The sequence below is a fragment of the Lampris incognitus genome, chromosome 13, assembly GCF_029633865.1.
Source record: "Lampris incognitus isolate fLamInc1 chromosome 13, fLamInc1.hap2, whole genome shotgun sequence".
Lineage (NCBI taxonomy): Eukaryota > Metazoa > Chordata > Actinopteri > Lampriformes > Lampridae > Lampris > Lampris incognitus.
The window spans coordinates 21,153,284-21,166,360 of record NC_079223.1 but is presented as its reverse complement, the minus strand read 5'-3'; the positions used below and the strand labels follow the sequence as shown (position 1 = coordinate 21,166,360).

General features: G+C 44.1%; 1 protein-coding gene across 1 annotated transcript in view; it reads right to left on the bottom strand.

Annotated features, from left to right (window-relative positions):
- The window catches only part of atrnl1a (attractin-like 1a), a 436,027-nt gene that overhangs the window by 21,286 nt on the left and 401,664 nt on the right, over positions 1–13,077 (bottom strand). The window contains exon 29 of the mRNA XM_056291780.1: positions 1,599–1,713. Within this exon, the coding sequence (XP_056147755.1) occupies positions 1,599–1,713 (115 nt within the window). The remainder of the gene's footprint in view (positions 1–1,598; positions 1,714–13,077) is intronic.

Below are 13,077 nucleotides of genomic sequence, written 5' to 3'. Positions count from 1 at the left end.
GTTATCCTTTTTTTTTTTTTTTTACATTTGCTTTCATTATATATCATAACCAAGTAAGTGAAATATTGCATTGGCATTGCACAACACATCCACATCTATTCATGAGGATAATCACATAATGTGTTATTAATGTATGTACATTTATGCTCACATAGTGAGACGGAATGATATGCAGAAGTAAATGGTGTGAAAAATACAGAAAAATGTGTACCCATGAGACCCTAAGATAAGCACATTGGTGTGTTATGCCTGAGCCAAACTTTCAAATAAAAATTCTATTAAGGGCGTCCAGGTAGCATAGCGGTCCATTCCGTTGCCTATCAACACGGCGATCGCCAGTTCGAATCCCTGTTACCTCTGGCTTGGTCAGTTGTCCCTACATACACAACTGGCCGTGTCTGTGGGTGGGAAGTCGGATGTGGGTATGTGTCCTGGTGGCTGCACTAGCGCCTCCTCTGGTCGGTCGGGGCACCTGTTTGGGGAGGGAGGGGGAACTGGGGGGAATAGCGTGATCCTCCCACGCACTACGTTCGCCTGGCAAAACTCCTCACTGTCAGGTGAAAAGAAGTGGCTGGCAACTCCACATGTATCGGAGGAGGCATGTGGTAGTCTGCAGGGGTGGAGGGGGTGGAGCAGCGACCGGGAGGGCTCGGAAGAGTGGGGTAATTGGCCAAGTACAATTGCAGAGAAAAAATTCTATTGCAATTTATTATAAATAAATTTCCAACCTTCATTTAAACTTCCTATGATCCTGATGATAACTTAACCCACTCTTTACGCCTCGTCCACCCATCCGTCTTACTGACCCCCACCCACCCCACCCCAGCGACCTGAGTTCTTAGTTCTTTTAAACTATAAAACCATACTTAGATCTTATTATTTCCCCTCTCTCTTTTTTTGCATTCCCTCCTTAGATATGGATTAATTGTACAAGTTAACCGGTATGGACAAGTCGGTTTGGTTCCCTGTTTAATATATTTTCTCTTCCATGCATATTGTGGCGGTAATATATACGGTGCATTAAGGTGCATTTCTGCAACAAGTTGAGGTTCTCTGCTGCATTCAAGGAAATAGAAAACACTTTTGTCCTAGTAGGAGTCCTCAGTGCTAGCATGGACCGAAGTGCCATCATCAGTATGAGGAGCAGACTACTGGAAAGACATGGCAATGGCAGCAGACTCCTTACCGTCTGTACCGAGCATGCTTAGCTGTTTAGGTGTGTACAGAGACATCCACCCTACAGTCACTGCTACTGCTACAAAACAGTAACACACAGCGACTTGTGACATGCCAGGAGAGATGCAGAACGGCGGACGGACTAATAAATGACTGTGTACAAATCTCACATGGTAGTGATTTCCCCCGTCTGTCACAACTAAAGCTTAACAGTCCAAAACTTAAGAAAGTTAAGGGGTAAAGAGCGTCAGTTGTTACAGGCAGGCAAAAAAACAGTGGACACTAAGCAGGTGTTTAAATTTTGATAAACTCAGTGACAATCTCAAAATATTGCATGCCCTGTCTTTTCAAGTGCCAGATGTTTGCTGTGTGTGTGTGTGTGTGTGTGTGTGTGTGTGTGTGTGTGTGTGTGTGTGTGCTACCTGACTGTCCAGGTGGTGGTATTCCAGAGGGTACTCTGGGGAGACACAGCAGCACTGTCAAAACACCTGCTCTGCTCCCCCAACATGGTTCCATGGCTATGGGTTTAGGCACCGTCTGTAAGTGTGAGTGCGCACACACACACACACACACACACACACACACACACACACACACACACACACACACACACACACACACACACACACACGCACGCACGCACACACACACGCACACACACACACACACACACACACACACACACACACACACACACACACACACACACACACACACACACACACACACACACACACAGATTTGATCACTGGACAGAAAACATGGACAAGTAAAGGTCAACGAATAGAACAAAATAGAAAAGAATAGAGTTAAACACTCTCAATAGAATATACAGAATGGAGAGAAACCAAATGACGCAAAATAGACCTGAAAAAGGAAAAAAATATGTTTGCCCCTGTTTGCGTTCATATTCATGTTGATATGGACAGCAGTGTGTGGATGAATCTTCATTTACCATCTCAGACAGGGCCGCACCATATAGCCTATGCAAACAATGTGTGTGTGTGTGTGTACGTATGTGTGTGTGTGGGGAAGGGCGTGTGTGTGATGCTGCTGACAATGAAGATTGATGATTCAGCCATTCTCTCAGGTAGCTTTGTCTATCTAGGGGACAGAACAACGTACCATGAGACACCAATAACTCCATCACCCCCCCCCATCCTGCACCCCTGCCCAGGTCCCTCTACGAAACATCACGCCCCATAGCTTGGGAGAAGCAGGCTGAGTGGCAGCCTGTGGAGCTCCAGGTGAAGGCTGCCTGATGGAGATGGATAAGGAGGACGCCTAGCGAAAGAATGATGGTGCCCAATGGTTGAGAAGCTGCTGTGTGCATGTGTGTGTGTGTGTGTGTGTGTGTTGCATACAGTATGTACAGTAGCTGTCACATCCATTCTGCTCAGTCAAATTGAGGGACTACACCCAGGAGCACAGAGGCCTCCTCATTTTTATCCATAATCTACCCGCCCTCTTTCTCCTCCTTCCTCTTCACCCCCCACTGTTTTGTCTGCTCCTGGCCATATTGCCCAAATTTCCCAAGATAAGAAGTCTGAAAGTTAACAAAAAGTAAAGCAGCAAAAGCTCGAGGCAAAAAGAAAACGAAACAAAAGTCATTCAAGTATCTGCCACTGTGACGATGAAGAGAAGATATGATTTAGATGGAGACCTCTTCCTTTTTATCCATGTATGTCAAAACGTGATATGTTGTTGATCCAGGTGCTACCTTGCAAAGGGGGCGATGGTGGGGAGCACTTTAGCATGAACTTGCTGCTCACACATCTTGTGTACCGGTGTCGAAATCAGATTTCTTTGTGAAGTCAGTCTTTTATCACAGCCTTTGTGAACAGAATCTATGATGAAATGTATTGACATTTAGCTTTTTAGTAGTTTTTGTATCACTTTTAATTGAGTTATCTCCTTTCGTCAAGGCGTTGACGCTAATTTGCTTGTAGTTTTACTCGGGAACTACACACACCAGTTTGCTGTTGATCAACGATGACGTGACAACAACTATAATGGATAAAACCTGTGTGTTACGTACAACCCTTTCCTGCACTTTGCAGCTAAAATGCACGTTGAAACGGGAATTTACGGTGAGCTCTGCTAGTGTTTCTACAGAGGAATATGTTGGCTCTGCTCTTGCAGACAGGTCACTTGAGATACCATAATATCCCCAATGCAAAGTTTAGCTTTTGCTACACAGGAAAGAGTGAACTATGCACACATTTTATTTTCTCGTAATAATTGCTTTGTGCCAAAAATGTACCTGGTGTTGCTGTATTAATCGTCATAGCCCTTGAATCACTTGATAGGCAGTGTAATTAGAGAAAGATGCAAAATATTCAGCAGTGTGTTGTGGTCTAAATGCAGTGCCGACGGAGAGCCCTGTGTATCATCTTTCTCAGCGTACTGCGTAAAAGCATCTAATGCTGGAGATAGGATTTCCTCTCAGCAGGTCCTAATCCACAACACAGAGAGACTGAATGGTACTGAATTATTGAACATCTTTGACCCTTCTGCCCCGCAATACCACAGAGGTCAAGGAGATGGGCCATGTTTTAGACTGCAGCCTGGACGGATGAGCGTTTCACACATACACACAGACAAGCACAAGCGTACACGCGCACACACAACAACAACTCGTGAATTTTTCCTTCAAGTACAAGCTGAATAATATCTGAACTAATTAAGATTCGCATCTGCTAAATGAAGCTGTAAACTGTAATTATAGTTTAAATAGTTTAAATGAATCACGGCATTCTTCTGAACACTGTCAAAGACCGGATCAAATTATACACACTTGTTTCCAAAATCTTGACCGGTTCTCCTGCACAGAAGCTGCTTTTCGTGCATAGTGCAGAAATCCCTCCGACTGAATGTGACATCACCGCATGGACATCGTTACTCAGACAACAGCGATCTGAGCGTGTCTGAGTCTGACACTTGAAAAAAAAATGTTTCCCCTTTTTCTCCCCAATTGTATCCGGCCACGCCACCCGGATGCCTTGACACTTGAAATTTACCCCATTTTATGATTATTTTCCACTTGAGGATGCAGAGTGAACAAGAGAGCATGCTTGGCATTAACACTTTACAGTTTGAACCCATTTGTCCTCTGACAGTGAAGTTTCTTCCGAAGAATATGGAACAGTTTACCGAAGGCAGACATGGGTATATAGAATATGTCAAGACATCGTTGCGACACAAATTAGGCACCACAACTGTGTTACATATTTCATGATATTGGCTTTTCTTTTACACTATTAACTGATTAAGAGGGCTGATTCAAACGAGGTAACGTTTAGTGGAAACTCATACTGTAGCTTTCCAGCCAAATCAACTACGTAGGACTGCATAACTCAAATGCCCAGATGGCACAGGCTACCATCTGCCTACATGAAAAACCACACCATATATATATATATATATATATATATATGAGCAAACTCATATGTGTTCAGAGTTCAGACCCTTCAGACCCAACTAAAAAAGGTCAAGGTAATAGGTCGGTGCAGGTTCTGTCTGAGGTGGATGTGTTGCTACTCGGGTGCAGCTGCTGTCACATGTGATGAATTTTTTGATAACAAAACACAAGTCCAAGCCTGTCTGTCCAAATAAATGTGCTGCAGCTGAAATTCATTGCAGACATTGTGATGGTCAAAAGGCACAAATGCACGCACACGCACGCACGCACGCACACACACACACACACACACACACACACACACACACACACACACACACACACACACACACACACACACACAGAGGAAGTGCTGGGTTACACACACCGTTGACTGACATTCAACATGTGAAAATAAGCGTTTATCTAAACTAAACTTATTAAACTGAGCCACCAACTATACACTTCCCTGTGTGATGCTCGGACTTTCTAATCTCTGCTGTCACCACTACTCACATGCAAAGGCTGTTCAGTTCCAGCCACGCTGCAACAGATTAAAATGACTATTAGATAAATTCCTAACAAGAAATGAGCAATTCAAATATTTTGGAGGGTGGGAAATGAGTAAAAATGCTGTTGTTTTTTTCTGCATACAAAATTAACTTTGCTTAACAAGGGGGGGTGTAGGATCTTCAGAAATTGGTGCAGGATTGTAAGGTGGTCCAAAACTGAGAGAACTAGAAGATTGCCCTCAGATGAGTGCAGATCTCCACCAGCTGTATCTCCCGTTCTCCAGTACTCGGACTTAGGCAACAAACCAGCTGAGGACTTAGCACAAAATTGCAGTATAAAACTGGTTTTTCAAAGGTTTTGAATCACCACAACCATGAGAGGTCCTTGATCATACAGTCATAACTGTGGACAAACATTATTAGGCTGACATAACAGTAGTATGGGAGATTCGCAGCGGACAGATACACACACATGGACAAAAAACCCAGTGCTTTTTCTGCCATTATACAACTTTTGTGCAGCACCCAAGTTGATTGAGCAGGAAATATGGAAAAAAAGTTAATATGCTGCGCTCAAGCTAAAAATTCTAGCTAATAAAAACGTTTTGCCTGTGAGTCTGTGGATGCACAGCCTCCTAGGTGGACCCTCACATGAATGCGACCAAGTCTAATATGAACTTGCACTTTCCAAAAAGAAAAGGTTGCTATGCGACCATTTCAGTCTAACCCTAACCGTGTCTTGATGTTCATGATATAATAAAGCTTGGTAAACCATTTACGCTCTGGCACGTGTGACTCATAGCTACGGTTGACTCAGATCAGGCAGTGACAAGAATATGCAGCACTTCCTGTTTTGACTGCAACCGAGAGGAAGTTGTTCCTTTAAAACTTTCACATTTTTTGGATTATCAAAATTCTTTTAATAACTTTTGATCATGTCGCCGCCCGATCCGAGTCAACCGTAGATGTGAGTTGAGCATGAGCGAGCGTAAGCGGTTTACCCAGCTTTATTACAATATGAAAATAAAGACAGGGTTATTATTTTGGGTTCATCAAGCGTTCCTCCAGTTCTCCTGTGCTGAGCTCAGCAGTGAATGATTTGCTGACTTGCGAAACACGATGGAATTCTCGTTTACTTTCAAGACTCATCGCCATAATGTTTTGACACTGTCGCTGCCGGATCTAAGTCAACCATGTGCATGCACAGCTCACATCACTGGTTGACTCAGATCGGGCAGCGAAAGAGAGCAGCGTTGGTCAAGCGAGTTATAAAGTGAATGAAGAGAGGGAGTAGTGTGAGCGAGGATGAAAATTTTTCAAATATTTTGAATTGCTGCAACCACGAGAGGTTCTTGATCATACAGTCATAAGTGTGTACAAAAAATTTCAGGCTGATAGGCCCAGACACACACACACACACACACACACCCACACACACACACACGACCAAATGCAATATCCCGTCCAGGCGTGGGGATAATTAAACAGTAGTAATAATAGCCCTTCCCGTTACAATTCTACTACTACTACTTTCGGCTGCTCCCGTTAGGGGTCGCCACAGTGGATCATCAATTTCCATCTCTTCCTGTCCTCTGCATCTTCCTCTGTCACACCAGCCACCTGCATGTCCTCCCTCACCACATCCATAAACCTCCTCTTTGGTCTTCCTCTTTTCCTCTTCCCTGGCAGCTCCATATTCAGCATCCTTCTCCAAATATACCCAGCATCTCTCCTCCACACATGTCCAAGCCATCTCAATCTTGCCTCTCTTGTTTTGTCTCCAAACCGTCCAACCTGAGCTGTCCCTCTAATATACTTGTTCCTAATCAACTAACCAGCAATTGATTTTGACATTTACAAAAGCACTTTATTTCAAAATAGTGACTCTATTTATAATGAGAGCTAGAAACAACAGCGTAGCTCCCGTTCATTTTGACATTTCTCTGGAGTGCAGCGACGTCATTCTGGTTAAAGACAATTTGTGTTGTGATCAGCACAGCAATGAAATGTGGCAGTCTGTTTTTGGCTTAGAAACATAGATTGCCACAATGCTTTTTCACAGTTCTTCACCAAGTTCAATAAATAATAAATCCATACACTATATTTAAAATTCACTATCGTTCATCAGGTGCTTTAAGGTCTCTCACCATCACTTTCACGTTCTCCTCATTTCTCAACTTTACTTAACAACCCCACATATTTCCAGCTTCCGTCAATCATTTCAATATATTTTACAAATTTTCTCAGCCCCTCTCGCTTCCTCTTCCTACCCATCCAGCCCAGTCTCAATGAGACAGGGGGGCTTTCTATGTGCCTTCTTACTGAAAGCCTCAGGTGTCACTCATATTGTCAGTCCCTATCCAACAGACAAGAAAAAAAATTCTTGGAATATAAATGAGGAACAATACAAATTTAACAACATCTTATTTGGTTATGAATATTAAGTGAAGACAGAAATATAAAACTGAATATTACAATATGACACAAAAGAACCGAGGCGGCACAGTGATACAGTGGTTAGTGCGGTCGCCTCACAGCAAGAAGGTCCTGGGTTTGAGCCCCGGGGTTGTCCAACCTTGGGGGTCGTCCTGAGTTGTCCTTTGTGTGGAGTTTGCATGTTCTCCCCGTGTCTGCATGGGATTCCTCCGGGTGCTCCAGTTTCCTCCCACAGTCCAAAGATATGTAGGTCAGGTGAATCAACCATACTAAACTGTCCCTAGGTGTGTATGTGTCGGCCCTGTGATGGACTGGTGGCCTGTCCAAGTTGTCTCCCCACTTGCCGCCCAATGGCTGCAGGGATAGGTTCCAGCATTGCGTGACCCTGACTAGGATAAGCGGCGTGGATAATGGATGGATGGATGATAGAACGGCATTGAGTCAGACTGGTTCAACCAAACAGGTGAAGATGAATGCGCAAAATCGCAAGACAGTCCGGACCATTCAACGTTTGGTTATGCGTCGGATTAAAAGGACGCAAAATTAACCATGGGGCTGAGTTTGACAGCCGATTAAAACTACGACCAGTTCTATCCTACAGAAGGTAAAAAAAAACAGATTAAAGTTACCACCTGCCTAGCACACATGGGGTGTAATTAGACAACCCATCACCACAGTAAGCCGCTATCAAAGTAGTTATCGACCAGACTCGCTGCAGTGGTACCCACACTAACATGGAACATGTGGGAAGATGGTGAGAGTGAGTGACAGACACACACACAAAGCAAACACACACACACACACACCACACAAGCATCCCCTCTGGCGCTAATAGGTTTAAGTGCTGGAGCGTACAGCATAATTAGAGGCTGCGCTGTTTGTTTAGCATATCAGAGTGTCAGGGAATGATGAATTCTCTACTAACTAGCCAGAGAGGAGAAACACACACACACACACACACACACACACACACACACACACACACACACACACACACACACACACACACAAAATGACATCGGAACTAAAGTTTTCTATTAACAAGCACCCCTACTACAGATGAAGTTAATATATGGAAAAACAAAACAATTAGTCACCACAGTTGTTCAATAACTTACTTTTCTCAGGCGGAAGGAGAGATACTGAAGAGGGAATGGGCGAGAGAGAGAGTGAGAGAGAGAGAGAGAGAGAGAGAGAGAGCGAGAGAGAGATGGAGGAGTAACAGGTGCACACGAGCTGGTGTTACAGGGCTATGCGGCCTGAATTGGCTTGGTTATTGTTAGACACAAGACACACACATTCGCTCTTTCATACAATCACACATGGTTCTCCTCCGGGCAAAATATGTAGCTTCTAGTTTATAGCTCTCTGAATACCTGCCTTCCGTCAAAGCAATTTCCTCTGCACATCTGTCCAACAACCTGCATGTACTTATGTGTGTGTATAATTGGGGGTATGTCCACTTTTTTGTGTGTTTAGCTTGGGGCCATTACCATTATGTGTGTTAAATTACCTTTAACACACATCTTAACATATTTTTGGTTGTCCCACCATTTAACTCAATGGGGCAACAAAAAGAATTAGTCTGGGTTTGTGTGTGTGTGTGTGTGTGTGTGTGTGTGTGCATCTCCATTAGCAGTTTGACGGGGCTGTCCAAGCAGTTCCTTCCGAAGGCTCTCCCTCCACACTTCACACACCACCCTTTTCCATCTCAATACTCATTAATAGGCTTCTTAGCAAAACGACACCTCTAACGCCACGGAAATTCAAGTGTTATTGTGCGAGCGTGTGTATGTGCAAGCATGCATGCCCCCTGTGCATATGTGTGTGTGTGTGTACATGATGTGTGTGTGGGAATGATGCAGCAGAGCCAGTGTGTTGCGGACACTATAAGGCCTTTCCCTGGCTCTCTGCCCAAGCTAATCACTGTAAGTGAGAGAGAGAGAGAGAGAGAGAGAGAGAGAGAGAGAGAGAGAGAGAGAGAGAGAGAGAGAGAGAGAGAGAGAGAGAGAGAGAGAGAGAGAGAGAGAGAGAGAGAGAGAGAAGAAAGTGCAAAGACTTACATGACAAGAGTTAGAAAGGGCAGGGTAAAAGGAGGAGTGATACAGGTGCCAATTTAGGTCTATGGTAAAATCCTGCTGAGCTGTCGGTCCAGGATAAAAGCTTTCCCAGCCGATGGCCACTAAGTAGAAAGGAACAGAACAGGGTCCCGGTCCAAGCAGAGCATTGCAGACAGATTAAGGTCTCAAACTCTCACTCTCACTCCCCCCCCCCCCCCCACTTTGTTTTATATTTCAAGAGCCACTTCAGTAAAATGCTACAGACATCGTTTTTTGCTGACTAAGTGTACGTCTTAAATTGAGTACTTGCTGATGCCCAGCACCGATACAAGTGAAGTGACAATTTACATTCCAAAGTCCGAACAAAACTGTAGCAAGAAAAAACAAAAAAACACAAACATCCAAAAAAAAAACAACAAAAAAAAAGGGGGTGTCGATTAATTTCAGAGGTTAATGTAAATCTGACTCTTCATTTCCCAATGCTCTCTGTGAACACAAAGAAAAAGGAATCTTATAAATTATTTCACAAAAATTGATCATTAAATCATTTTTGACTTATCTACCTGTTGACTTTTTCTGCTTGATTTTGTAGAATGTAATGTGAATGTAAAGCCTTCTGAGGCGTAACTGTGACTTAAGCCCACATGAACTAAACGTGGTTTGACTTCCTATTTCCTTTTTTTTATGGTCTAGAGATGTCCTGGTCACTCATGCGTTTCAAGCTACTGCCATGCTTATAGGGATCCCTCTGTGCTTCCTCTTTGCCCAGTCAGTGGTGCGAGAGACCAAGACATAACTGGAAGTCATGCAGGACTTTCCATCACTACACAGCATTGCCCGTCAAGGTGGTTTTGTGCAAGTCATGGAACATCTACATGTTCACTAACCTCAAATGACTCTACATCACCGTGTCAACAACATGGCTAACACCGACTTGGCATTGTGATCCCTTAATGGTTCTTTTTTCTTTTTTTTCTTCTTCTAATTTTTCTCCCCAATTGTACTTGGCCAATTACCCCACTCTTCCGAGCTGTCCAGGTCGCTGCTCCACCCCCTCTGCTGATTCGGGGAGGGCTGCAGACTACCACGTGCCTCCTCCGATACATGTGGAGTCGCCAGCCGCTTCTTTTCACCTGACAGTGAGGAGTTTCGCCAGGGGGACGTAGTGCATGGGAGGATCACGCTATTCCCCACTAGTTCCCTCTCCCCTCCTGAACAGGTGCCCCGACCGACCAGAGGAGGCGCTACTACAGCAACCAGGACATACCCACGTCCGATTTCCCGCCCACAGACACGGCCAACTGTGTTTGTAGGGACGCCCAACCATGCCGGAGGTAACAGAGGGATTCAAACCAGCGATCCCCGTGTTGGTAGGCAACGGAATAGACCACTACGCTACCCAGACGCCCCCGTAATCCCTTTATGTTTCTAACCCAAATATAACTGACAGGACCTGACAAAACCAGTATTCTGCTCAGGGTTTCCAACAAAATGAAACTTAGACTTTGACAGTACCGCACGGCTCATGGGAACAGCATCAATGTGACGTGACAAATAAGAGTGGCAATGGCTTACACAACTGTCCTTAGGTATAGCGCAGATTCTCCAAACTAGCTTTATAACAGCAAACGAGTAGGGAAAAAAAACAACACAAAAACCACTTCAAGCCTCCATAGAGGACAGTGCAGGAAACTGAACAACACTAACAAGGACATTTTACACAAAAATGTTCTGCTCTCAAATCCATTCCTTTCTTGTCTCCTTCTACATTTCTTTTCTTTTTTGTCTTGTAAAAAAGAGACAGAAAAATAGAAAGCGAGACAAAGAAAAAGAAGAGGAGAGAGGAACATCCTGACACATTCTAGGCTATAGGGGAAGCTGGGTCTTTCAACAAAACATCAGTCTCACCTTCTTTTTTTTTCTTTTGCCTCTATGCACACTTCCTCTCCTCTCTTCATAATCTCTCTTGCGTCTACGCTCCTCCACCTCTCTCAGCCCTTCTAGTCTAAACTTTTCCCTTCCCTCTCTTGTACTTTTGTCTCCTCTATACTCATCACTTTTCCTCTCTCTGTTCCTACAGCCTTTTGCAACCCATTTTATTTCCCCTGTGAAGAGCAAAGTGGTCAATTTAGCAGTATGTACAGGTGGGAGGCGGTGATAGCTGAATTGTCTGTGGCAAATGGAAATTGAGGACAGGTTTATCTTCCTCGGAAATGTCTGCTTTTTTTCCCTCTGTTGTTGTTTTACCCATTGGTCTTCATCCAGTTTTCAGCTCATAGCATTAAGGGTAGAGTTTTCTACAGTTGTGGAAACAGAAAACTCTCTGAGAGTAGTATTTCATCCGATTGTTGAAAGTCACGATTCAGGAAAAAAAATAACCGAGGGGAGAGTCAACATTTGTAGAACGGTTCCGGAAATGTCTAAATACGTGTTAGGAGTTCACTTTTATCCTGGTACAAAACGATACTTACTGACTGTAATGTCTGTAAGGTTTATAGACGTGAAGAAACTGTCTATTAGCACGGATCTTGAAGCAAAGGTTAATACAGTTGTAGAGGATCATTTCAGGAATTAAAAAACATACTTTGGGCGGGGCGTCCGGCTGGCATGGTGGTCTATTCTGTTGTCTACAACCACGGGGCTCACCGGTTCGAATCCCCGTGTTACCTCCGGCTTGGTTGGCTGTCCCTAAAGACACAATTAGCTGTGTCTGCGGGTGGGAAGCTTGATGTGGGTATGTGTCCTGGTCGCTGCACTAGCGCCTCCCTGGTCGGTCGGGGGCGCCTGTTAAGGGGGGAGGGGGAACTGGGGGGAATAGCGTGATCCTCCCACGCACTACGTACCCCTGGTGAAACTCCTCACTGACAGGTGAAAAGAAGCGGCTGGCGACTCCACATGTATCGGAGGAGGCATGTGGTAGTCTGCAGCCCTCCCTGGATCAGCAGAGGGGATGGAGCAGCGGAAATCCCCCCCCCCCCCCGAAAAAAAACATTCTTTGAATTTCGAAGTTTAACTGGTGACATAGTATCTCTCATCAAGTGCTTCTCACAAGAAAAGGGGAACTGTTGCTCTATTTGAATTGGGGGTTTTTTTTACCCAAAAGTAGGCAGATCAGCACAGATATCATGTACATATGCCAAACTATGGGGAAACAAATTGTCCTAGAGCTGGCAACTGATTTTCATTTTCATATAAGTAATCTTAATCTTATTGCCTATACGATAACTAAAGGGCAAATGCAGAAGGTGTCAGCTTTAAATGAAGCACTTTAAATATCACCAAATGAAAAGGGAGCGGGAGAAGCCTCTTGAACAACAGAGAAAGGTCTAACAATGAACAGATGAGGAAGTAAAAAGAAAGAATGCGGGGATAATTAAAAAGGAAAATAAGGAAAAATAGCAAGGAAAATGGGAAAAAAGGAGCACAGAGAAGAGCAAAGAGAGACAGACAGAGACAGGAGTATACTCATCTTCTGCATGTTTGAGATAGCGCT